The sequence below is a fragment of the Panulirus ornatus genome, chromosome 33, assembly GCF_036320965.1.
Source record: "Panulirus ornatus isolate Po-2019 chromosome 33, ASM3632096v1, whole genome shotgun sequence".
Classification (NCBI taxonomy): Eukaryota; Metazoa; Arthropoda; class Malacostraca; order Decapoda; family Palinuridae; genus Panulirus; species Panulirus ornatus.
This window is the reverse complement of record NC_092256.1, coordinates 12,425,509-12,453,307: the sequence shown is the minus strand read 5'-3', so window position 1 is coordinate 12,453,307 and position 27,799 is coordinate 12,425,509. Positions and strand designations below refer to the sequence as shown.

At 50.8% G+C, this 27,799-nt stretch overlaps 1 protein-coding gene across 1 annotated transcript in view; it reads left to right on the top strand.

The window, feature by feature from the left end:
* Dip-C (dipeptidase C) overlaps nt 1-27,799 on the top strand; it is a 399,836-nt gene that overhangs the window by 96,161 nt on the left and 275,876 nt on the right. Inside the window, exon 3 of the mRNA XM_071681611.1 lies at nt 1,151-1,342. Within this exon, the coding sequence (XP_071537712.1) occupies nt 1,151-1,342 (192 nt within the window). The remainder of the gene's footprint in view (nt 1-1,150; nt 1,343-27,799) is intronic.

The window sequence follows — 27,799 nt, the reverse complement described above, 5'->3', positions numbered from 1 at the left end:
AGTGCTCTGTTGTCGAATATGTGTGGGACGATTGCTGTGTTGTCGAATATGTGTGGGACGAGTGCTGTGTTGTCGAATATGTGTGGGACGAGTGCTCTGTTGTTGTCGAATATGTGTAGGACGAGTGCTCTGTTGTCGAATATGTGTGGGACGAGTGCTCTGTTGGTGTCGAATATGTGTTGGACGATTGCTCTGTTGTTGTCGAATATGTGTGGGACGAGTGCTGTGTTGTCGAATATGTGTGGGACGAGTGCTGTGTTGTCGAATATGTGTGGGACGAGTGCTGTGTTGTTGGAAAAGTCACTTGTGTTGAAGCAGCTTGAGGTTGAAAGTGTGGTTGGTGATTTGGAATTTAGAGAAATGCACGTGTTGATTGGTGGAGTAGACAGTGTTGGGGAGACTGGGGTCATGTGAAATGTTAGGGGAGGGTCTGAACAGTGTTGGACGGGTGTTGAAGGTTTAAAGTACTAGTGTTTAAGAAGTGCTTGTGTTGGACAGGACTGTTGGAAATGTGTTGCACAATTATTGGAGTTAAGAGAGAAGTTTGTTTTTTTGTAGACATATTAAAGGATTTTTGATTTGTTGAGAAGATCTACACTCGTGTTTCAGGTGTTGAAGTTTGATGAAATAATTATGGGATTTTAACTTATCGGAATGTAGGAGAGTTGTTGGAGAAGGTGTATAATGTATGATGGAAAAATCCTGAGGTGTTAGAGTTGTACTTAAGTGCCTGAGGAGTGCCGCAGATGACGTGTTCTCTCTCTCTCTCTCTCTCTCTCTCTCTCTCTCTCTCTCTCTCTCTCTCTCTCTCTCTCTCTCTCTCTCTCTCCCCCCCCCCCACTAGTGCTGTGTGAATTATAGGTTTTTTCTTCAGACATGGTATTACTGCCCGTCCTATCTTTCCATGACTGGCCTGGAAAAAAAAAAGGATCTATTTTACCGTAAATCTGTGATCCTTTGTTTCAGTATAGGCCTTGGCTTTGTTGGAGACCCATTTCCGTGGGTAGAGTCATGGACTTTTCATTTTAACCTCTTGTGTTGTAAGTGTATGTGTGTACACTAAGGTTCCCCCATCATACGGACGGGAACCCTTGCATTGTAGATATTGACGAATAAATGATTTATAATCTTGTTCTCTGTTGACCCGCAGGAGCCTTACTTCCACTGGGCCTTCGGCGTGCTGGAGCCCGGCTTCTTCGGCGCCATCGACGTCAGCAGCGGGCGAAGTGTGCTCTTCTGCCCGAGGCTCCCGGCAGAGTACGCCACCTGGATGGGCAGCATCACCCAGCCCGAGGATTACCGCCAGCGTTACCAGGTGGACGAAGTCCGCTATGTGGATGAGGTAAGTGCTGCTAGATGGTTGAAGTCCGCTATGTGGATGAGGTAAGTGCTGCTAGATGGTTGAAGTCCGCTATGTGGATGAGGTAAGTGCTGCTAGATGGTTGAAGTCCGCTATGTGGATGAGGTAAGTGCTGCTAGATGGTTGAAGTCCGCTATGTGGATGAGGTAAGTGCTGCTAGATGGTTGAAGTCCGCTATGTGGATGAGGTAAGTGCTGCTAGATGGTTGAAGTCCGCTATGTGGATGAGGTAAGTGCTGCTAGATGGTTGAAGTTCGCTATGTGGATGAGGTAAGTGCTGCTAGATGGTTGAAGTCCGCTATGTGGATGAGGTAACTGCTGCTAGATGGTTAAAGTCCGCTATGTGGATGAGGTAAGTGCTGCTAGATGGTTGAAGTCCGCTATGTGGATGAGGAAAGTGCTGCCTGGTGGTTGAGGTGGGTGTTCCCAGGTGGATGAAGAAGCCTTGATAAGTAAAGATTGCTACGGTGAGGTTCGTGCTGCCGGGTGATTGATGCTTCACTGTGGTGGATGTATAAGGAAGTCTGCTGGGAGTATGAGGTAGATGTGGCTAATGTGGAGGAGATCCGGAGGGAGGCGGGGTGGCTTTGGGTGTAGTTAGGTAGAGTTCTCATGTCGTCCACGGGTGTGGTTGATGCAGGCTTGGTCTCATGTGTGTTGAGTCTGTGTTATAAACCAAGCGATGGGGTGAACCTGTTGTGTCAGGGGGGAAATAGACCGATCCATCAGTTCTCCTGACGATCTAAGACCACGGTGATTCTCTTGACGGAATAAAGCAGGAAGATCTGGTTCGAAGTGGCCAGAAACCCTTAACGGGTAGTAGATGTAAGGAGTTTTTTCTTTTTTTGAAGGAAAAGATCTCGTTCTGTTTGTGGCGCTTAGATCCTTCCGAAAATGTTCTGTTTTGAGAGTATATATCTGGTCTGGTGTTGTTTACCGGAGACAGAATCTCGGGGTATGTGTGTGTGTGTGTGGGGGGGGTATTTGGGTGATAACCCCGTTGGGACTAGCTAATCCTGAGGTCAGGTGGGCAGGAAAGCCCTCACACAGGCCTGGTCAGGGAGGGACACGGAGTCGTCTGATTGGTTCAGACTTGTCCATGTATTTCATTCTCAGTCTTACGTATCCTTAAGTTATTCCTGGCTGTACTTTTTCTGAGCCCAGGATGGGGTAGGTGTTGGTGAGGTATAGCTATCATACCAAAAGTTTTGGAGTGTAAATAAGATATCTTTACACTGTTGGGGGAAAATGAGAAGACTGGAGCCATGTGGTGGTGACAGATGGGTGTGTCGGGTGCGGGTCGTGTGTGAGTGTGTGGGGCGTTGTGTCTCTGGGTAGGTAAGGAATGTGAGCAGTAATGGTAATATCCGTGAGCCAGTCACAGATGGAGGAGAGTTGGGGGCAGCCTCATCATCGACCGTAGGGCCGCTGTTGCTACACGCCCCTCACCTCTCACCGCCTCTTCTGCCACGTTATTACAGGGAGGGGGGGGCGTCTTACAGCCTCCCACCGTCTTCACTTTGTCATGGGTTGCCATGACAACCTCACCTGGCCTCGCCCGCCTCTGGTATCGTGAAGGAGGCCGCACAATACCGCCCGCCCCCCCAGAGAGAGTCGGGCTCACGCGCCGCTGCTGAATGTGACGCTCGGCTCGCTCTCTCTGACCTGGGCTTTGTCTTGGGTGGTGGGTTGGGAACACCTGCCACTTGCTGGTGGTACTGAGGGTAACTAACGCATGACATACAAGAATTGATAGAAAAGGAAACACCAGCCTCTCGTGACGCCCTGCCCCTACCTCCATCACTGCCTCTCGTGACGCTCTACCCCACCTCCATCACTGCCTCTCGTGACGCCCTACCCCTACCTCCATCACTGCCTCTCGTGACCCCCTACCCCTACTTCCATCACTGCCTCTCGTGACGCCCTACCCCTACTTCCATCACTGCCTCTCGTGACGCTCTACCCCACCTCCATCACTGCCTCTCATGACGCCCTACCCCTACCACCATCACTGCCTCTCGTGACGCCCTACCCCTACCCCCATCACTGCCTCTCGTGACGCCCTGACCAACCTCCGCGTCACTGCCTCTCGTGACGCCTACCCTCCCAGCCTAGCCTCTCGTGACGCCCTGCCGTACCTATAAGTCCTGCCTCTCATGACGTCTTGCCTCACCAGAATGTACTCCAATTCAGCCATTGCCAGTAGCATCATGAAGTGTGTGGGTGGTGCACCTCACGCCCACCTCAGCAGGGAGGGTAAGGTAATTTGTGGTGGTGCGGTTGTCATGGCGACGGGACGCCTGCTGAGGCTCCTGGAAGCCAGGAAGGAGCGCCGTCCTTGGCTCCTGCTGGCGATCCTCTTGTTACCCTCACCCGCCGCCGCTGGTGCCACCCTCACCAGGGCACTGCTGCTGGTGGACCCGCCCCGCCGCCGCTGGTGCCACCCTCACCAGGGCACTGCTGCTGGTGGACCCGCCCCGCCGCCCCTGGTGCCACCCTCACCAGGGAACTGCTGCTGGTGGACCCGCCGCCGCCTCTGGTGCCACCCTCACCAGGGAACTGCTGCTGGTGGACCCGCCGCCGCCTCTGGTGCCACCCTCACCAGGGCACTGCTGGTGGTGGACCCGCCCCGCCGCCCCTGGTGCCACCCTCACCAGGGCACTGCTGGTGGTGGACCCTCCGCCGCTGGTGCCACCCTCACCAGGGCACTGCTGGTGGTGGACCCTCCGCCGCTGGTGCCACCCTCACCAGGGCACTGCTGGTGGTGGATCCGCCCCGCCGCCGCTGGTGCCACCCTCACCAGGGCACTGCTGGTGGTGGACCTCCCGCCGCCGCTGGTGCCACCCTCACTAGGGCACTGCTGGTGGTGGACCTCCCGCCGCCGCTGGTGCCACCCTCACTAGGGCACTGCTGGTGGTGGACCCTCCGCCGCTGGTGCCACCCTCACCAGGGCACTGCTGGTGGTGGACCCTCCGCCGCTGGTGCCACCCTCACCAGGGCACTGCTGGTGGTGGATCCGCCCCGCCGCCGCTGGTGCCACCCTCACCAGGGCACTGCTGGTGGTGGACCCGCCCCGCTGCCCCTGGTGCCACCCTCACTAGGGCACTGCTGGTGGTGTCGGGGTCAGGATAGACTGCTGGTAACACGGGACAGGTTTCTTGCTGCTGCTGTTGGCGTTGCCACAGTATTCACCAGACAATGCTGGGCTGGTGCGTGTAGAGAACCTGCTCTCATTGTTGATGTCGCCAGGACTCCGCTCTCTCTCTCTCTCTCTCTCTCTCTCTCTCTCTCTCTCTCTCTCTCTCTCTCTCTCTCTCTCTCCTCTCTCTCTCTCCATCACGAGGACTGGTGGCAAAACGCCGAGGCTGACCGGGAGGGACGATACTCGTTGGAAAGGAACCGCTGCCGGGGTCAGGGGATGGCACGGTAGGTGTGGCTGGCTGACGGTGGTGACGTGTGGGTGTTGGGGAAGGCCACCTTCTCCTCCTGTCATATGACAGGCACGTAATGCTGTTTCATGTGGGAAGGCTGGGGGTATGGCTGACACTGACACCAGCTTGTTATCCTGCTGCTGCGCCTGCTGTGGACTGTGGTGATCCTACTGTTATAATGGGATATTGTGTGACTACTGACAACAAGAGACGGTATGGCCACTGACAACAAGAGACGGTATGGCCACTGACAACAAGAGACGGTATGGCCATTGACAACAAGAGACGGTATGGCCACTGACAACAAGAGACGGTATGGCCATTGACAACAAGAGACGGTATGGCCATTGACAACAAGAGACGGTATGGCTACAGATAACAAGAGACGGTATGGCCACTGACAACAAGAGACGGTATGGCCACTGACAACAAGAGACGGTATGGCCACTGACAACAAGTGACGGTATGGCCACTGACAACAAGAGACGGTATGGTCACTGACAACAAGAGACGGTATGGTCACTGACAACAAGAGACGGTATGGCCACTGACAACAAGAGACGGTATAGCCACTGACAACAGAGAAGAGGGACAACTCATACCCGAGAGAACTAACCAGTCCAGGGAATCCAATCTCGCATACCATGTGAGTTTCTTCTTGGTCCACATAGTGTGTGATGGAGGGAGGGAGGGAGTGAGGGAGCTGTCAGGCAGTTTACCGGGCGTCCCCGTGTTCTTCTGTAGAGCAAGATGCACATAAGGTGGTGTTTGTGGTTGAGGGGAGAGAGTTGCTGCTGCAGGATGTGTGTGTGTGTGTAAACCGTGGGAAATATTTTCGTTCATTGTAATATTTGCTGGCGGTAAAAAAGAAAAGGAGAAATGAGGTGTTCTGTGCATATGTTAAGTTACTCTCTCCTCAATAGCTGGTTGGTAATGACTGAGTGTATGAGTAATCTTGTTCTCATTTTATGAGCAAGTGGATCGTTAAAGAAGTCAAAGTGTTTTGGGTTAATTACCTTGGGAGAAAGTACGCGACATTCGTGTTATCAAAGATACAGGGAAAGTCATCCCTCAGGGTTTTGAAATGATTTTTTAGGGTGTCGACCCCGGAATCACTGACACATAGACTCGAAGAATTGGACAAGAGACCTTATTTCTCACCCTACCTCCCCACTTTCTCCCTCTGCGATGAGCACTGCGCGCTCTCCCTGCCGTATGAGAAACTCTCGAGGGTTGGCCCCCCCTGCTGGCGTACGAGTGCCATACCATGTGAATGGTTTATCAGTGTACAGAGAGAGAGCCATATTCACATTATGTCACCGAGGTACAGTACGTGGCCCTCCCACAGGCCTCCTCCTCCTCCTCCTCCTCCTCTTCCTCCTCCTCCGTGCGTCCTCGCATGCTGGGACACGTGATACCGGCTATGTATGTATCCTTGCCACACAGACCTCGGTATTCTGTTGTGTGGGGCGCGTGGTCTCCGCCGCGAGTGGGTTACCAATCATATCGACAGTAGAGACCAATATGCCGTAGCGCCACACTTGGCAGATCACCCTTTCTTCTGGTGTGACGACACACACACACACACACACACACATATAAACACACACACACACACACACACACACACACATACATAAACATAAACACACACACACACACACACACACACACACACACACACACACACACACACACACACACACACACACACACACACACACACACTGCTGCTCCTCATACTATTAATGTTCACATGGTATTTATACCACACGATACAGTGAATGTCAGTTTTTGTCGTTATACACAGAAAATGCCATCTGTAACAGCCGTTGAGGCTACAAAGAAGAAACGCGCTTTGTATTTATGAAGAAATAAGCATCATGAAAGTGTTGGAGAAGGACAGTAAAGTGGAAGGTTAAGAGCTCGTATAAATAGACGGAGTTAACTGTATTTGGTCGGGGTGTGTGTGTGAGCGTACCTTGTGCAATGTTTGTTGTTTACATGTAACATCCAGCCCCAGTGTACGACAGCAGTAGTAATGTGTGTGCCCCTGACCCCTTACCTCTCCTCCACACACTTTAACATTAAGAGACGGACTGTGTTCTGTGGTGAGTGTCTCCCCCCCCCCCCCTGTGTTGTGTGTGTTGTGTGTGTGTGTGTGTGTGTGTGTGTGATGAGCGGGTATAATATGGTATGTCCCTCAGTGTCATCTACCCACTACCTCCTGTCATTGTGTGGTGATCCCCACGAGGTAGGGACGAGTCTACAGGAGGGAGGGAGGGTCTACGCCTCCCATGGCAGCGTTGACAGTGCATGATGTACACACACACACACACACACACACACACACACACACACACACACACACACACACACACACACACACCCATCTTGGATGTGGTGTGTGTCTGTTACCCCTGAAGGCCAACTCAGCGCCCTGGATCATCTTCTGCGCCACCGCCCACAGGACGGGCGGGAGACCTGGGTAAAGTAGCCGCTCCTGTGGCAGAAATCATATGACTCACTAACTCACAAGGTGTGGACACCCCAGCCATCCATCCTCATTGAAAAGAGACGCCGTAGCACACACCGCTCTCCGCACACACTCCGTCTTGCGTCAGAGTGTAGCCAGATGAAGAAGTGTGTGTGTGTGTGTGTGTGTGTGTGTGTGTGTGTGTGTGTGTGTGTGTGTGTGTGTGTGTGATGTGTCCAGTTTCATCACGTAGTCTTGGGGAGACGTGAGGGTGATGTAAGTACGTGTGTGTGTGTGTGTGTTGGACTCGGGAGAGATTTACCTCCCACTTGAGTGCCCGCTGGTCGTCGGGGGTTAACACACTCGGCCACAGTACCAAGATCGGGACGTGTCCATCTCCTGGACTGGTGGCCGTCGCCTGCTTGGGCACCTGGCTCTCCTCCCCCCCGGCAATGGTGGGTGGCTTCTGTGCAACATGATTTTCAGAACGAGCGAGAGCCAGAGACCTGATGTATACTGTCCCTCTGGGCAAGCAGTAGACTCACTCATCTTCAGGTCAGGACAGAGAGCTCAAGGGCACACTGGGCGGCGAACAATGGTGTCATTGTAGTGACGTGCGTACAGTATCCTCGTTGACTTGCCTTACAGGAAAGCAAGAGTCTTTTAAAAAAAAAGATATTCTCATAGTTTGAGGGGGACCGAGGTGACTGACGGTAACACTGACCAGGGAGCAACGTTGCCATACAGTGGCAAGGAGGGAGGTCGGGTGTGGGGGTAGGCAGAGCAGGCAGACGACGTGTCAGCTACCTCGTCCAAGTGGCCCGCCACGTGTCCCTGCAGACTGGCTGATCCCCGGACGGACCAAGAGGGAGGAGGGGTGGTGTGTGTACGCCATATACGGATCAAGATCCTTGGAAGATAATGCTTCTCTCATTACCATCACGGTGCTTGCTGTGCTATGCTATGCTCTCTCTCTCTCTCTCTCTCTCTCTCTCTCTCTCTCTCTCTCTCTCTCTCTCTCTCTCTCTCTCTCTCTCTCTCTCTCTCTCTCTCTCTCTCTCTCTCTCTCTCTCTCTCTCTCTCTCTCTCTCTCTCTCTCTCTCTCTCTCTCTCTCTCTCTCTCTCTCTCTCTCTCTCTCTCTCTCTCTCTCTCTCTCTCTCTCTGTATACAGGACCGTTCTCCTTCTTCTGGCACACAGGAGCCCGCAGGAGGGCGCCATAACCTGGCCTCTTGCCTAGGTTCGCAGCCTTAGTTGACGAGTGAGAGGCTCGTATGATGTACACAGGGTAAGACCATTGTCTGGGTAAGACTTAGGAAGAGGTGCTGTGTGTGTGAAGAGGCCGGTGTTGTTGTTGTGGAGGGAGAGGTGTATGGTGTTGTGGAGGAGGGTGAGGTGTGTGGTGTTGTGGAGGAGGGAGAGGTGTGTGGTGTTGTGGAGGAGGGTGAGGTGTGTGGTGTTGTGGAGGAGGGAGAGGTGTGTGGTGTTGTGGATGAGGGAGAGGTGTGTGGTGTTGTGGAGGAGGGTGAGGTGTGTAGTGTTGTGGAGGAGGGTGAGGTGTGTGGTGTTGTGGAGGAGGGAGAGGTGTGTGGTGTTGTGGAGGAGGGTGAGGTGTGTGGTGTTGTGGAGGAGGGAGAGGTGTGTGGTGTTGTGGAGGAGGGAGAGGTGTGTGGTGTTGTGGAGGAGGGAGAGGTGTGTGGTGTTGTGGAGGAGGGAGAGGTGTGTGGTTATGGAGGAGGGAGAGGTGTGTGGTGTCAGACGCGTTGACGGCCGGATGTGCTCCACGGCATTATTGCTGGCACTCACCTGGTCTTCGAGAAGAGGAGGTTTGTACCCTTGTTAAGACCCGACCGTGTGTTCACGTGAAGGACAGGTCAGCCTTGGGGGTGAGAGAGAGAGAGAGAGAGAGAGAGAGAGAGAGAGAGAGAGAGAGAGAGAGAGAGCGGCTGCATCAACGGACGGCCTCACCCTGGGCCGTACCGATCTTTGGAATGACTTACTGAACATTTGACGACAAGATCCCCCACCTGTGGAAATACACACATAGTGTTTACCTGTAGACACACCTGCTGTAGCAGAAGCAGCAAACCTGCCTTGGGAGAGACAGAGCCTCTTGTTGGAAAGACACACCTGCCATGGGAAGGACGCCTCTCACTGTCAAAACACCCTTACCATCGTTTTTGTAAACAGATCACGTACCATGTGAATTTCTGAACCGTTAATTCAGTTGTACCCAGTCCCTATTGACACTATTCTCACACTGTAACTTCTATTGTACTTCAGTCATTGAGACTCGGTCTGTGTAAATTCTCACCTCCAGCAACAAAATTCAATACGATCGTAGACACAACGCCCAACGTTGACGAGGTACGCTGACCAGTGGGGGAAAAAAAACCCCACTAAACCTTAGCAAAATACGTCTACTATTGGATTGATACAACTGTCATTGGATAGACACACTTGCCACTGGATAGACACACATGCCAGGTGGATAGACACACCTGCAGTTAGATGGACACACACACACACACCCGCGATTGGATGAATATACCTGGCACTCTTGTCATTGGATGGATGTGGACACAGATGTCATTAGGTAGACACGTCTGCTGCCATTCAGTTGACACCTGTTACTGCCGACGCTCACCTGTGAGTCCAAAGAGACTCACGTGTTGGGATAGAGGGGACATGTGTTCTGAAGAAATAACATGTACTAATACAACTTACCGCCGCCCAAATGTCGCGTGTCTTCATAAGTTTATAGTTCGTGATGGTCCCCCGCTCCCATGTCCCGCCCCCGAACACACACACTCTCGTCCTGTAGTTGATAACGTCACTTTCGTCCAAAGGCAAGTCAGAAAAAAGTCACATCCACCGAACCACCTCATGATGGTCGGTAAAATGTTGGTTATTTTCGTACCCTGTTGGTGAGGAAGAGTTGGTTACCACACTGCCTCAGGTCATGCAATGACACTGTTAACGTGTGTTAGCGAGGATGCCACAGTGCGAGGCGCTGTAACTGAAGCAAGGAAGTGGCTCTAGCTACATGTAGCAGTGGTAATGTACACACTGGGGAAGGTGGACAGTTGGTGTGTGTGTGTGTGTGTGTGTGTGTGTGTGTGTGTGTATACTAATTGAACGGTCAAATGTTGGCTGTGTTGTAAAGTTTATTTTATTGATATGTTTAACTTTTACTCGACTTGCGTTACGGTTGGCTCGTCATTGCCATACAAACACCACAGTACTACACTGTTTCATTTTGATGGGAAGGTTAAGGGAGAGGTGGAAGCTTTAGGATAGAGGAAGGGGATAGTTTAAAATGGAACAGTAAGACTCAAGTGTGTACTGGGTGTGTAGTGTGAGTTCTTTGACATACGTGGAAGAGTGTTTTTGGTGCCTTGTTTCTATACCTCCTGTCGACCAAGTGTGTATTGTATCTTCTGTTTTTTTTTTTTGAAGTAAATTCACTGAGCTAAGGTGAACATTGTGTAGATCGATGAATGACTGGAGCCTCCCTCAGTGTTACGAGGCTTCGAGGGAAACGCCCTTGTACAGCACGTACGATTGGAGACCAGACAGAGTCGTCTGAGTGAACCAGCCCATCTAGTGTGGCAAAGACATGAAGACAACGATGATACAAACGACAGAGAAATGCGAGATCTGGATAGCAGGATGAACGTACACCTCTGTACTACCTATCTTGTACTTCCCTTACACACACACACACACACACACACACACGCACACACACACACACACGCACGCACAGTGGTGCCATAATGAGGAGGAGGGCATGGTCGCCACAGTGACTTCGTAAGGATGGACAGGAGGCGGAACTGACACGCAGCAGCAGGGACGGAGGTACTGGGTGGCGCTGCATCGTCTGGGTAACATTCTGGACGTCTGGCTGGCTGTCTAGCTGGCTGGATGTCTGGATGGCTGGCTGGCTGGCTTAGATGTTTGGCTGGCTGTCTAGCTGGCTTGCTGGCTGCGTTTCTGGCTGGCTGGCTGGCTCAGGAGGTGAACATCACCGTAGTTTACTTTCCTCCCGCTGGAAGAGAAGACTTGGTATTGACGGTGAGGGTAAGGTGCGTGTCACGGGAGAACGTTCACTGTCGTAGTATCCCCGGTGTTCCCCTGTGTGTTCCAGAGGAATGTTATGTATGAGGGAGGTGTTGTGAAGATGATATACATCATAAGGGAGGTGTTGTGAAGATGTTATACATCATAAGGGAGGTGTGAAGAGGTGGACCCTGTTGTTGTGGTGGTGGTTGGATCAGGAGTATTGTTGTTGTGGCTCTGATGTGTTTTGTACACCTCCTGCCTCCACATGATCACTCTACTCCTCTTACCTCACCGTTTATCATTCGTCTCTCCTCCTCTCACTTTCCTCCCCACTCCTCCTCTCCCCGTCCGCCCCCAGCTGTCACCCTCCCCACTCCTCCCTTTAACCTCCTCCCCCATCACTCTACCCAGTCACCTTTCTTCTCCGCGTGTCCTTCTCTTTAAACCTTCTTCTCCTTCATCTCCTCCCTCCCTCCCTCCCTCTCCTTCTCCTCCCTCACCGCTACCGCCATTGTTTACACGTCTTGTCATCCCGAGCCTGGCGTGAGCTGGTGAATGACCGCGGTGTTTGTTGGCTCACCTGACCCCAGTACACTCACCTGGCCTCACTTGCCAGGGTACACGGCGAGGCGAGTGCACCTGGACGGCTCTGTAGGTGGATACGCTGAACTGCTGAAGGTGGGATGGACGTGCGTCAACAGATGTTCGTGGATTGAGGGAAGACGAGAGGGGTGGATGATTAGAGTATGCTTAAGAGAGACGGAACATAAGACAGTACGGTACATGACCAAGTTCTCAGCTAGAGGACAGTAACTTTGTCTCGTAATGGACGAGCGAAGGTGGCTGATTGGATGGGGAGACGTGTGTGAAGGGACTGCTCGATGGTAGAGTCTGAGTGGATGAATCGATGTGGTGGGAGTGGAGGGAGGGCCGTGAGTGCTGTAGTACACGCAGGTGGACAGGTGAAGGGGACGTGTTGGTGCTGCACCAACTGTTGTTTTTAACAGGGGGAGGGAGGTTTGGGGGTGGATGTGGGTGGCGTGAAGGGTAAGTTGGGGGGGAAGATTAGCAGGCCAGGTATTTCCGCTCTGCTTGCCACCTGAGCTGGCTGTCTGGCCAGGTATCTGGACGTGTGCTGAACAAGCTCGCTCCTCTCTCACCCCCTCCTCATGCTGACGCCAGTGTTGCTGCTCCAAGACCGTTGGTGTGGGTTATCCAGGGGTGTTATGTTAGGGCCACGTTCATCATGTTGTGGTGGTACCACAGTAAGGTATCGTTAGGATGAATGTTATGCACATAGTAGATATACGCAGGCTTCATGTGGTGTACTGTGGAGGAGGGAACTACTGTTTCCTGGAGTTGTAGGTAGAGCCGGCCCGCTGCGGTCCAGACCCGGCCCGCTGTATTCCAGACCCGGCCCGCTGCGGTCCAGACCCGGCCCGCTGCAGTCTAGACCCGGCCCGCTGCTGGTCCAGACCCGGCCCACTGCGGTCTAGACCCTGCCCGCTGCAGTCCAGACCCGGCCCGCTGCGGTCCAGACCCGGCCCGCTGCGGTCCAGACCCGGCCCGCCCGCTGAGGTCCAGACCCGGCCGGCCCGCTGAGGCCCAGACCATGGGCAAATATTCCAGGCAGCAGATGCGGTTCCTTCACCTTGAGCGGTATCACGGCACAGGCCATTATCGCCTTCATGTTAGCCCGGACGTACAAGAGAGTGTAGCATCCTCGCACAGCCTAGGATTCTCGGAGACCAATTACAGGGCTAAGGCAATTATAGGGTTGTGGGGAAGTAAAAGCTGCAAGGCTGTCGGCTGTCTGCTTCACAAGGTTATTGGCTTCAAGGGCAACCGGGCCTTGTTTTCCCCGGCTGCTTTTTCCACCGCCGACACAGTGAAAGTCTTAGTATATATGACTTTAGTCTGCTGTCCTTGGTGGATGCAGATGTTTCACCCTCTCAGATAATCGTTTTTCCCGTCGGAATATGTATGGATGGAGTGGTGGTAATGTTAGCGGAGGGTGATGGTCATGGGGTGATGGTGGTGGTAATGAGGGTTTGGTGGCAGCAGCAGCAGCAGTGAGGAATGGTGGTGGTAATGAGGGTTTGGTGGCAGCAGCAGCAGCAGTGAGGAATGGTGGTGGTAATGAGGGTTTGGTGGCAGCAGCAGCAGCAGTGAGGAATGGTGGTGGTATGAGGTAGAGGTAGAGGTAGTGTGAGAGGGGGTAATGGCAATGAGGACCCGTGAGGGCAGGAGGCCGTGGGGATGCTAATCATTGAGTAGAGTATGTTACAAGAAGGGAGTAATAACAGTGGTAATGCGGCGTGTGACTCAGCAGAGGGTCATACAGAAGGGTCCCAGGTGGTTGTGTTGAGGAGGAGGAGGAGGAGGGTTGTGGTGGGCCCCCTCACGGTTGTTTGTGCGGAGATGTGAGGAGGAGCCTCATGATGCTCATGACGGGGTCTGGTTGGGCAACACCTTACCTCACGAGCTGCACCATGAGCATAGTGGAGTGGTAGGATGTCACTGGTGTATATTTGTTGTTCAGAATTTCTCTAGCACCAGGTAGAACTTGAGTGTTGTGAAGATAGGGAGCTATACGTGCTGACGAAAGTGTGAGTGTAGGTTGCAGGGAATGGTATGTGTACAGTTACTGAGGGTTTAAACTATTGGATGTGTCATAATGTGGTAGCCATTAGTGTTTGTGGTGTGGCTTAGGTGATGATGTGTGTGTGTGTGTGTGTGTGTGTGTGTGTGTGTGTGTGTGTGTGTGTGTGTGTGTGTGTGTGTGTGTACTGAGGATGTGGATGTTACAGATATGGGTGGTGTGGTGTAGGTGTAGGTGTCAGTAACACTAGGGTGTGTGGGGGGTGCGTGTCTGATACTGGTGTGTGTGGTGATGGTATCTATATTTAGGAGGTGTGTGTGTGTGTGTGTGTGTGTGTGTGTGTGTGTCCCCTTAACAGTGTGTGGTGGTACCGTTCCGTGTGAGTCGTGACCTTTCGTACTCCTCACACGACCATCTTTATCTACGTGTTATTTCTGATGATGATAAAGAGGTGTACGCTGCTCCTCCCTCCCCCGAGCTTTATCCGTTGTGGGTTACGTTTTGCCTCACTTGTGTTCCCCGTACACCAGTGTGTAGTAGGTTCTGCTTATGTGTGTCATATGACTGGGCTGTGGTGTAAGTATAGCCTTGCGTAGTACCATCGTGCTCAAGGGTCGTACCGTCGTGCTCAAGGGTCGAACCGTCGAGCTCAAGGGACTGAGGCTGGGCCTTACACCCATTAGACAGATGTGGATCAGTTAAGCACCTGTTTGAAACACATAGATGAGTCACGTGTGTACACGTGGGCTACATTTCGGCCACAGGTGTTACCTGTCTACCTTACACACCTGGTGTCTCATTCACTACTATTACTCACTCACTCTTACACATCCACCGTGTCTGAGAGTGACACGCGCGCAAAGACGGAGGATACAGCGTATGCAAATGATCCCGAGACTGGGCCTCAAATACATTGCAGGTTATACATTAAGTGTTAACAGGGTTTGGGCAACACTAGTGAATGATTCGGCAGTTTACATGGTAAGTGGGTAGTTTACAGCAGTTTGAACAACAATGATTAGATTACGTATCAAGATAAATAGCAACTATTTACAGCGAGCAAAGTTATGATACATCTCAAGTATCAGAGAGAGAGAGAGAGAGAGAGCATTATTATTGATGGAATGTTGGCACTTATCTTCCGTAAATATCGTCTCTGAACTCACCCGATTGTACCTTAAGTGTCAAGGATGTGCCACATCCCAGAGTGTGGGAATTACTTTGTTGGCAAAGTTTATTACATTGGGTCTGTTCACTGTCGACTGGAGGGAGAGACAGACTCCCATGTTGTTCACTGTCGACTGGAGGGAGAGACAGACTCCCATGTTGTTCACTGTCGACTGGAGGGAGAGACAGACTCCCATGTTGTTCACTGTCGACTGGAGGGAGAGACAGACTCCCATGTTGTTCACTGTCGACTGGAGGGAGAGACAGACTCCCATGTTGTTCACTGTCGACTGGAGGGAGAGACAGACTCCCATGTTGTTCACTGTCGACTGGAGAGAGAGACAGACTCCCATGTGAACATCTATATCCCATCCTAAGCCTGGCGACATCATCATCCAGGTGTCTTACTCGTCCTTGTCGGTGGAACCATAACACACATATGCCTCTCCTTGCACGATATTGTGGTGGTGGTGGTAGAGGGACCTGCTTGTGTTAATGCCACTCCTCCTTCTGTCCACAAGACTTGGTTCATCATGTTCTTTCTGAATGATGATTTTAAGGTTTATACTCGCCCGGTAGACTCGGGAGAAGTAAACAACTTCATCTTTCAAGGCAGGCGTTCTGGGTGGATCAATCAGCTTCATCATGTATCCCAGGATGGGGTGGAAGCCAGAGAAACTGGACTCTAAATCCCATCTTGAGTAAGACTTGACGTAATCTCGTCATTGCTTCAGACTCGAGCGAAGAGTACGGTCGTAGTAAGTCGAGTTTAGCGCAGTTAGTGGTGAAAGTTAATCCCCTCACAGTGAGACTATCGCACTTGAAGAGTTTCCAACATATCTGGGGGTCATGAGGCTAGCAAGTAGTTCCCGTCCTGGATGGCCAGTTATTGACCCCGGAGTCTCAGGGTGTCGTCAGAGCCGTGAGTACGTGTTAAAGCAAAAGCACTTCCGCCAGCCACGGCGGTCCCCACATCTGCTGGTGGTGTGGGCGAGTTGCCGCCCCACCCCAGCAGCAGCACTCTTGCCACAACCTACCACACCGCATGACTCACCTAATGTTATTCCCTCGGGGGGGCTGGTCGATAAATGGGTACCTGGCGTAGGCTGGTGTGTGTGTGTGTGTGTGTGTACACCGATGGGGGTAAAGACATTGTAAATGTACACAGGTTAAGGACGGAGCAACACGAATGTACAACTCTTTCCTAGTAACACACAATTAGTAATCACCACACACACACACACACACACACACACACACACACACACACACACACACACACACCATCCTGAGGGAGGTACCCATTTATCGATCAGCCACGAGGGGAGGACGAACAGCTCATATGGCTGTAGGCTGATTGCCCCTCCCAGGATTCGAACCTGGGTAGGGCGTGTGTGTGTGTGTGTGTGTGTGTGTGTGTTTGTACTTGTCTGTGCAATACCCTGAGGGAAACGTATGCCTACAGTAGTAAGCTAAACAAAATTGTTCTCCAATCATACGATTAAGTCGAAATAGAAACAGTATTCCTTGCCAGATATTACGCCAAAGTAATTATATTCATAGGTTTTCTTAATTACCCTTTTTCCATGGAAGACGAGATGTATATGACTGTTGGTTAAGGTTGGGCTGCTGGCAGGGTTACGGACGCAGCACGAGATCCACATTAAGTAATTACAGGGAAGCAGGGTGTGTGTGTGGGGCTGGACGGCCCTAAGCTTGTAGGGAAGGGTCGCAGGAGTCGACCTCTCGCCTCACACGAATCCCCCGGATTGGCGATCCCCCTCACCCTTTGTCCTCGGTTTTATTATGTCTTCGTTGATCGTGAAGTATGAAGCTGTTACGTCCAGCAGCTGCACCTGAGACGTGTGGTGAGGTAGTAATGGTGTGTGAGAGAGAGAGAGAGAGAGAGAGAGAGAGAGAGAGAGAGAGAGAGAGAGAGAGAGAGAGAGAGAGAGAGAGAGAGGAGGGTTAACCTAAGGACGGGCAGGGCTCGTGGGGCAGACGTTATCCCAGGGGTGCAGGACGCTGCCTCCTGCCGCCTTGTATCATCGATCTTGTCCTACCTACTCACTCCGGGAGGAGGGGCGCTCCTCCTCCCTCCGTCCTTCCCTCCCTCCCTCCCCCTGCTCACCACTTGCCTCCCACCTGCCTTTACATTTTGAAAAAAAGAAAAAAAAATGGAGCCTAAAGCTCTTTGTTGTGGCTCCAACCTCAGGATCGCTTAAGCTGGGAAAAAAAAACTATTTTTTTCCTACTTACGACGAAAGGCCCCAAAGAATCGTCGTTGGTCAGCGATATTCGCCACCAACAGGTTGTTGTTGTTGGAGAATATTACGCGACGACCTGTGGGGGCGCTTGACTCGGTGCCCAGAGCTGGCTGGGACACATGACCTCCCTGATACTCCTGCAGCACCTTGTGGGACACACGACCTCCCTGATCCTCCTGCAGCACCTTGCGGGACACACGACCTCCCTGATCCTCCTGCAGCACCTTGTGGGACACACGACCTCCCTGATCCTCCTGCGGCACCTTGTGGGACACACGACCTCCCTGATCCTCCTGCAGCACCTTGTGGGACACACGACCTCCCTGATCCTCCTGCAGCACCTTGTGGGACACACGACCTCCCTGGATCCTCCTGCAGCACCTTGTTATTCATAGCATCCCCATCCCTCCCTTGGTTCAGGCTGTACTGTTGGGAGAATATATATATATATATATGTATATATATATATATATATATATATATATATATATATATATATATATATATATATATATATATATATATTTTCCCCTCCCTCTCCCCCGAACGGGAATGTTTCATCATCCCTCACAAGTTTGTGAATGATAACAGACAGTTTGGCTTGAGTCAGATCCTCGCTGGGGGGACACTCATGAAAGAGCTAGAGTCCAGAGGAAGGAGAGGAATTGGGTCTCAAGATTCCACTTTTTGGTTTGTCGAGGGAGGCAGGGGGTGGAAAAGGCGGCGCGTCGGAGCCAGTGAGCAGCGGTCACCATGACAACAGATAAGGCGTCTCCAGGCCCAGGCCTCTCGGGCACCTGTGTCTGGATATAGCCCTCTCCTCCCTCCCAAGCTTCATACACTCGTATCCTTGGACGGTCGCTCCTCGTGACTCGTGTTCAGGCCGCCGAGACGGAGCTGTTACCTTGACTCTCTCTGGGGGAAATAAGGGGACTTGATCGCGAGTCACTACTAGTTTTGTAGACTGTGTTCGTTATGAGCTTTGATAGACGACCTTCGTTTTTGTTAGATTAATTAGTTTTTACTCTCCTAGCTTCGTCTCTTCGATGTATATCAACTGTCTGTTGTATTTCTCTCTTGTGTCTCCCCTGATGATGTGATTATTACACGAAAGTGCACTTGGGAACTTATCGTGTTTCATTTTCCCCGTGGACTCAGGAATATCTTGATCACGCGCAAAATTGTGATCCTTTCCAATATATATATATATATATATATATATATATATATATATATATATATATATATATATATATATATATATATGTATGTATGTATAAACTCGTATTGCTCTGTTTTGGTTGATGTGCCATTACACGCGGGCTTGCTTGCATCAGCAAAACACGCTCAGTTTCCATGATATTTGATGTTGGGTGGCGGGGGGGGGGTTGTGGTTGTTGTGGGCGCAGGAACGCACCTCAGGTGCAGGTGTCAGCTGGAGTCATCTATTCATAGCACTTCAAGCCAAAAGGAGGCATCGCTGTGAGAAGTAGGTCTGTGTCTCCTGCCAGACAGACATGGTCACAGAGGATCTTTGTCACACCCCCCCCAGAGTGGAGGTTGTAACGTTAGATTTGTATGTGGGTTCATTACAGAGTATGTCATTCTCCTCCTGCCACGTCATTCCGCGAGTTTCTGTCCTCTTCCGCGGTTCGCAGACAGCCTCACTAGGACCCAGTGGTGTGTTGCTGTGTGAATTCAGCTGTATGATATTCAGTACTCTTATATGCATTCTGGAGTGTCATTCTATTCCATACCTGTGGACGATACAATCCCACAGTATCAGTTATTGCTATATGGGAAATGGGTGTCATTTTCAACCAAATGGGCTTGAAGTACTGGCCTCAATATTGAGCGACTTCGTGTTTCTGGAATGAGCCATCTTTTGCAAGATCGAATGTTTGACTACCTGACTCCCGGGGGTGTCGGAACAGAGATCCGCTGTGCCTTCTGTAATCTCTTGTGGTTCCAGGTCACTTTCATTTCCTTTCATTTCGCCCAGTCGTCGGTAAAAGTATTTTCCCATTAGCTGTCGTACGTTTTGAAAATATTACCGGGTAAATGTCAGCGATCCAGCGTCTTGATGGGGGTGTCTTCTACACCGGCGCCCCAACAACACCGGCCACAGAACTGTGCTGTAAAATCAGTCATTTGATGGCAAGTTTTGAATATCTGGCACGTATCCAGTGGGTCAGGCACGTGTGTCAGAGTGGTACAGGGTTGCTGCTCCCCGGGGGACATTTCAGTCTTTTTTTTTTTTTTTTTTTGTATTTACTGTCACGTCTAGATCTTGCTAGTACACCTGAGAGGACATCAATAGATATACTTCCACCTGTTGATTAAAGTATATATGAGTAGACGACAAACTTACGTTTGGGAGGCTGTCTTTCCCCGACCGTGGACGTCGACTACAGCCAAACATGCAGGAAGGTGATGCCTGTCATTATCTTTGCGCTGCCGGCGCCGGTGTGGAGCGCCAGTGTGTCTGTCGGCGGTTGGAGTTCCCTCCCTCCCTCCCTCGGGGTGTTACTCTCTGACTGACTTCCTCGATTGGTGTGTGAGCGGTGCAGGAAGTGGGCTCGAGGTTTGCAAAGGGGGGGGGGACGTGACACGACCACCTCTCGAGCCAAGCAGTGTTGGTCGCGTGTTGGTTGGTTGGTTGGTTAGGGTTTGAGGGCAGGTTGTGGTAGGACGGTAGGAATGGGTGTCGACCAGGCAGTGGAGGATGATATGTGTGATCACGAGTCCACTTTCACCCCCCCCCCCACCCACACACACACTACCCTTCTGCTTCTCCCAGATACCAAGTGGGGTCATTATGTATGGCTGACAGACCCATGATATTGTGAAGCGTGTTATACTTATAGTTTTGATGTTTGATTTAAATGTTTTTTTTTATCCTCGGTGTTGAAAGCGATGGGCTTCGTGTGTATGTCTGTCTATCTTGTGTGTGTGTGTGTGTGTGTGTGTGTGTGTGTGTGTGTGTGTGTGTAGGTTGCATGTGCAAGATTACCATGATACTCACCCAGTTACCCACATGTATCTTCTCATGGACCACGACGCTGCTAAACATAGATACTTTCCAGTTACTTATTCGCCTGCCACAGCGTAGTAGCAGCTACATGCTATTGTAATGTCTCTACATACACCTTGGTAGTATCAGCTACATGCTTCTGTAGTATCTCTACACAGAGTGTGTGTGTGTGTGTGTGTGTGTGAACGCTCGTTTGTCACTAACGAGGCCGACCTTATGAACGATCGTTCGTCACTAACGAGGCCGACCTTATGAACGCTCGTTTGTCACTAACGAGGCCGACCATATGAACGATCGTTCGTCACTAACGAGGCCGACCTTATGAACGATCGTTCGTTACTAACGAGGCCTACCTGATCACAAAACTCGTTGAGCGCCTGGGGAGGGACCTCAAACTACGATGACGTCACCTTTGACCTATCCCTGAGGGGTTGGGGGGGTTAAAGACCAGGTCATTATGACCGAGGCTCTCGCACTGCCGTGTGTTCGAGGATCGATCTCGTACAGATGGTTCGAGAAACGAGAGTAGATGTTAAGTTTTGATTCACCAAGTGAATTTGGTTTAAATTGTTTTGTCACCTACGGTCGTATAAAAAGGAACTGTATCTGTCATACTGAAGGTGCTGAGGGTGTATGGGAGGAGGTGGTGTATGGCTGTGGTGCAGGTCAGTGGCTTGGGAGGCACGTGTTGCATAATTGTGGCGTGTGTGTGTGTGTGTGTGTGTGTGTGGCGCGGCGGCGGGCGGGCGCGCGGGCGGGTGTATACCCAGACGGCGAGGCCGCCGCCACGTGTGACAGAGGTTGTGTGGCCACCTGCACCCACCACACACACACACACACACCCACACACCCTCCTTATGTCCCCTCCACCAGGGAGGCTAACGCCAGAGTCCGGCCCTCACCCCGGGCTGTCTAGTTTATCGTCTCCTCCCGTTCTTACTGTGACCCGACATGAGACGGGGAGGAAATTTGTGCCGTGTATGAGGCCGGGAGGGGAGTAGGGTGTCGCGGGGAGAGAGTGGGGCTTAAGTGATGCATGGGCATTGTTGGGGTTTCTGTCCCCCAGGGAGCAGCCGCCAGCAGTAGCCAGTCGTGTCTGCTGGGGTAAGATGACCTCGTGTCTCTCCCTGGCTGCTGGCTTTATGGTGGCACGCGGGTTCGCCTCCCACCGCCCGCAGACCCCAACCCATACTGACGGATGATGGTATGAGAGGAGTACATGTGTAACCAATACGTTAACTCTGTAGGTGGTGGTGGAGTGGTCTCTGGTAGGACAGGCCCACCATGCTGCAGGTCAGTTAGGTGGTGTTGTGGGATCTGGCCTCCTGGGACGGGTAGAAGACCATGCCAGAGTGACGACAGAGGGAAAAGGTAGCCGTGGAAAGGGAAATTTAGAACGCAGGAAAAAGTATTGAGCGTTGGCGGAGTAGCGAGGGAGGGAAGGGAGGGGAAGACGGGCCGGGTGGTGGATGTGGCTTGCCCGTGTGGGGGGAGGGGGAGACACCACACCTCCCCCCTGCCAAGACACGTACCCCCCCCCCCCCCACATCCTAGTCTCACACACCCACCGTAACTCACTAACTGCCTCTGAGAATATGCGACTTGAGTCATTCTTTTACTATTTTTATTCTCTTTTTTTGTTTTTTTTTCGTTTTGATTCTGACGTAGTCACCATATCTGTACGTTTGATTAAAGATATATACTTTCCCCCCTCTCTCTCTCTCTCTGTGACGCACTGGGAGAGTGAATTACGTTAATGTGTCCTGATGGCTGCCGTCCTTAACGACAATGGAAATTAGATTTCTGAGTCTCTCTGATTTGCACAGACATTACGTGGCTGGCAGGTCCCGTAATTTCATAGGTCATTTCACCCACTTAAAAGAATGGGTCGACGGAAACCGCTGATGACGACCAGACTTGGGGAAATGCAACTTTCATCTTGGACGATGCGTCCAGACTCTCTGCCATCAGGGAGGAGCCGCTATAGCCGAAGAACTGACGACCCAAAAATGATTCACGTTGGAGCTTTTGCGATGGTGAAGGCACGACCACTGCAAGTGGCTTGGTAATACCCAACCTCACATCTGATGGGGTTTATTCGTGTGCTCTACCCTGGTTGCGTTGGCTGAGGGACAGCTGTTGCCTAAGGATCGTGTGTAATGTATGCTGCATAATGTACGTTATGTGTGCAGCAGACTTTTGTTATATGTGCGATAGACTGTTCAATATGTGTGTTGCAGAATGTTCGTTGTTTGTGCAGCAGACTTTTGTTATATGTGCGGTAGACTGTTCATTATGTATGCAGTAGAATGTTCGTTGTTTGTGCAGCAGACTATGTTATATGTGCGGTAGACTGTTCATTATGTATGCAGCAGAATGTTCGTTATGTGCGCAGTAGAAAGTTCGTTGAGTGTGCAGTAGAATGTTATATGTATGCAAGAGAATGTTCATTATGTATGCAGCAGAATGTTCGTTATGTGTGCAGTAGAAGTTCGTTGAGTGTGCAGTAGAATGTTTGTGTGTGCAACAGAATGTTCAATATGTATGCAGCAAAATGTTCGTTATGTGTGCAGTAGAAAGTTCGTTGAGTGTGCAGTAGAATGTTTGTGTATGCAACAGAATGTTCAATATGTATGCAACAGAATGTTCATTATGTGCGTAGTAGAATGTGTGTTATTTGTGCAGTGTGACGTTCGTTATGTGTGCATATCCCTCAACACCTGACTCACTGCTATTATCCACCCCCGTCTCCCGCCTGTCATGTTGTGCCGCCACCATCAGGTATATAGTTCCTGCTCCATGACCAGCCTGCCTTCCTCCCGCCCACCACCGCCACTCCCTCTTGTCACTACACACACACCCAGGAGGACGGAGGTCTCGCTGGTTACCCAGGAGGACGGAGGTCTCGGTGGTTACCCAGGAGGACGGGGGTCTCGCTGGAGCCTTGTGCACGTTGCCACATCAATAAAGAGCCTTGTGCACGTTATCACATCATTAAAGAGCCTTGTGCACGTTATCACATCAGTAAAGAGCCTTGTGCACGTTATCACATCAATAAAGAGCCTTGTGCACGTTATCACATCATTAAAGAGCCTTGTGCACGTTATCACAGTAAGGAGCCTTGTGCACGTTATCACATCCTTAAGGAGCCTTGTGCACGTTATCACATCAATAGCCTTGTGCGCGTTATCACATCATTAAAGAGCCTTGTGCGCGTTATCACAGTAAGGAGCCTTGTGCACGTTATCTCATCCTTAAGGAGCCTTGTGCACGTTATCACATCAATAAAGAGCCTTGTGCACGCTATTCTATGGACTGGAGGAACAACTTTATTGGAAAAAACGTCATCTTAGTGAAAATTAAGACTTAGCGATATTTCTTGTGTTGTCTTCTTCCTAACAGACCTGTGTGACCTGTATCAGAGAAGTAGTGATTGTAAATGTCGGGTTGTGTGTGTGTGTGTGTGTGTGTGTGTGCGATGGCCATAGGCACCGTGCATGTAGTTCCCACTTACAGTATTAAGGAAGGTAGTAAACCCACACACTCTCTTTGTCTATGTCTCGGTTTGTCATGATGTATATATATATATTTTTTTTTGTGGCAGTTGAAGGTGCATTTGTCGCTGCCACAAGAGGTCGACCCACTCCTCGACCATCAAAGGAGGGACGTGTCTGTGGTGAGGCCACTTGCAGACCACCACCACTAAGACTATTGTACCTGACGGACGTATTACACTGAACCGGATCGTTTCCCGAATAAGACATGGTGATAATGGTGTGGTTGACTCCTGCTACCCTCCACACCACGTCTGCTGCCCCTAGTGGCTGCAGGACAGGAAAACCTGCTGCTCCCTTGTTGAAACGAATATTACCTTTAGTCAGTATCAACTTCCCATGATAATTGCTGTTGCCGTCACTCTTACTTTCTCCCGTGCTTTTATTCATGTAATCAGACATGTACAAGTATATGTGTGTACAAGTATATATGTGTACAAGTATATATGTGAAGGTATATCTTCAGGTATAGTTGCTTCATGGTGTGTTTACCAATTTGTACAGTACTTGGAAAATGTTCCTATGAGGTATATATATATATATATATATATATATATATATATATATATATATATATACCTCGCTATTATTCCTCTGTACACACACACACACACACACACACACACACACACACACACACACACACACACACACCCTCCCGGAACACAGGCAGTTGTACACAATGTACAGAATTGAATTGACGTGTGATTATCTCTCGCTCCACCATTAGACTGTCTCCAGTTTGACATTGAACTGTTGAAACTGTGCATGAAGTGAGTGTGTGATTACATCTTGCTCCACCATTAGACTGTCTCCAGTTTGACATTGAACTGTTGAAACTGTGCAGTCTTGTATCTGGCAAATTAGATTACGAAATTCGTTTCGTTCTTGAAGATGGACATGTGCTGTCAACACGTGACGTGGCAGAACTTGATAATGACGTCAGGATGAGGCTACGTCATGTTCACCATCAGGTTAGGTCATGTTCATCAAGTTCGGTCTTGTTCATCATCAAGTTAGGTCATGTTCACCATCAGGTTAGGTCATGTTCATCATCAGGTTAGGTCATGTTCATCATGAGGTTAGGTCATGTTCATGAGGTTACGTCATGTTCACCATCAGGTTACGTCATGCTCATTATCAAGTTAGGTCATGTTCACCATCAAGTTAGGTCATGTTCACTATCAAGTTAGGTCATATTCATCATTTTGTTAGGTATGTTCATCATCAGGTTTCAGTGACACAGGAAGACATGGCCTGGTTATTGACATATCCCGAACCTATCTCACACACACACACACACACACACACACACACACACACACACACGATGGTGTAGGGTGATGAAGAGTATTATTATTGATAACAGAATGTTTTTGGCGTATTTCTGCGTTTTCTCCATTAGTGATTAGATGTGTTGCGTTCAGGTGTTCTTGCGTATTACTGGAGTGTTACATGGTCCGTGTGTTGCGTGCGGCAGTGTTGTGCTTCGTTGATGGCAGATAGTGAGGGTTGTGAGAGATATGAGGTTTCTCCCTCATGAGCGCTCCAGCTCAAGGGCCTCCCTCCCTCCTACTCCACGAGCGCCCTACCACCAGCTGTGCAACGACCTGCCTCTCTCGCTCGTATGGGGTTCGACGCTGTGTTCTGGCCACATGAGCCATCGCTTGATATTGTCTTCCCGGCTACGTGATGGTGTGTTACAGCTACATGATGGTGTGTTACAGCTACATGAGCTGCCACATGATGGTGTGTTACAGCCACATGAGCTGCCACATGATGGTGTGTTACAGCCACATGAGCTGCCACAGGAGGTGTGTTACACTCACATGAGCTGCCACAGGAGGTGTGTTACAGCCACATGAGCTGCCACAGGAGGTGTGTTACAGCCACATGAGCTGCCACAGGAGGTGTGTTACACTCACATGAGCTGCCACAGGAGGTGTGTTACAGCCACATGAGCTGCCACAGGAGGTGTGTTACAGCCACATGAGCTGCCACAGGAGGTGTGTTACAGCCACATGAGCTGCCACAGGAGGTGTGTTACACTCACATGAGCTGCCACAGGAGGTGTGTTACAGCCACATGAGCTGCCACAGGAGGTGTGTTACAGCCACATGAGCTGCCACAGGAGGTGTGTTACAGCCACGTGAGCTGCCACAGGAGGTGTGTTACAGCCACATGAGCTGCCACAGGAGGTGTGTTACAGCCACATGAGCTGCCACAGGAGGTGTGTTACAGCCACATGAGCTGCCACAGGAGGTGTGTTACAGCCACATGAGCTGCCACAGGAGGTGTGTTACAGCCACATGAGCTGCCACAGGAGGTGTGTTACAGCCACATGATGGTGTGTTACAACCACATGAGCTGCCACAGGAGGTGAGTTACAGCCACATGAGCTGCCACAGGAGGTGTGTTACAGCCACATGAGCTGCCACAGGAGGTGTGTTACAGCCACATGAGCTGCCACAGGAGGTGTGTTACAGCCACGTGAGCTGCCACAGGAGGTGTGTTACAGCCACATGAGCTGCCACAGGAGGTGTGTTACAGCCACATGAGCTGCCACAGGAGGTGTGTTACAGCCACATGATGGTGTGTTACAACCACATGAGCTGCCACAGGAGGTGAGTTACAGCCACATGAGCTGCCACAGGAGGCGTGTTGCTGCCACATGAGCTGCCACAGGAGGCGTGTCGCTGCCACATGAGCTGCCACAGGAGGCGTGTCGCTGCCACATGATGTGCGTCATGACGCCTCACGGTTCACGTCACGCCGGGGCCCTTGGCACACTGCCTCCTGCCTGGGCAAGTACTGGGCTTAAATGTCTCTTTGTTGGTTACAACGCTTGAGAGACATGTTGGCCTCCTTCCCTGATGATAATGTACCGCGTCAGAAGGAAGAAAACTTGTGTATTTAAAACCTCAGACTTGACGGCTGTGGCCTGGCTTGATGTGATGCCAAGCTTGATCAAGACTGGGGTCGCTGTGTACATCATGACCAGTCTGGGGAGCAAGCCATCACCTTGCCAGATGCAGTAGACAGCTAGCTTCACGGGCCTTCGTCGTCGTGGCCAAATATACCGCCACTGTACTTGCTGTACCGTTAAGACCTGTGGGTCACCACTGCTAGAAGCTATCGACATACCATTATAACTTGAGGGTAACTGTTGTTTCGTTGGCCGGCTATAGTGACGCTCAGTTTATTGAGAGAAGGAAAGTTTTCCCCTTCGCACTTTCCCTAAGAGAAAAAAAAAGGAATTCCATGGCAGCGTAATTTTCTCAGTACAAGATTAGTTTCAGCTGTAGGTTGAGCCGGAGGGAGAGGTGGGTGGAGATGTTCCTCGTGCTTTATCATCCAGCTTCCACGACATTCAAGGTTATGACAGCGACTAACCTCGTCATGGACCATCATGTCTCTTCCATGTCCTTCCCTTTAATAGAAGCTTACGACATGAAGCCGCTAGCACGCTAATGAAATTCAAACGTTATCAAAGAAAGCCTTTGGCGCATCATTGGATCACGAGATGAGCACGGGAGCTGATGTTACTCCATTAAAACTTGAGGGTACCATAGGAAGCCGTTGGCGTCTCAGTAGAACGTAAGTTCACCCTAAGAATACAGTAACAGCTTGTGTGGAATTTGGTGTTATGTTCATATTCCAGTATTAGTTGTTACAACTGTATCCCTGTTACAGTGATATTTACCCATAACGACATTACTGTGCTGTATCATTTCGTAAGTGCTTAAGAAAGCCTCAAAAGCTAGACTACTTCCTTGTCTGGCGCTCGTTCATGTTGTTTGGGGGGTAAGTTTTTCTATTGGTTATCGATAACCAGATTGTGTCAG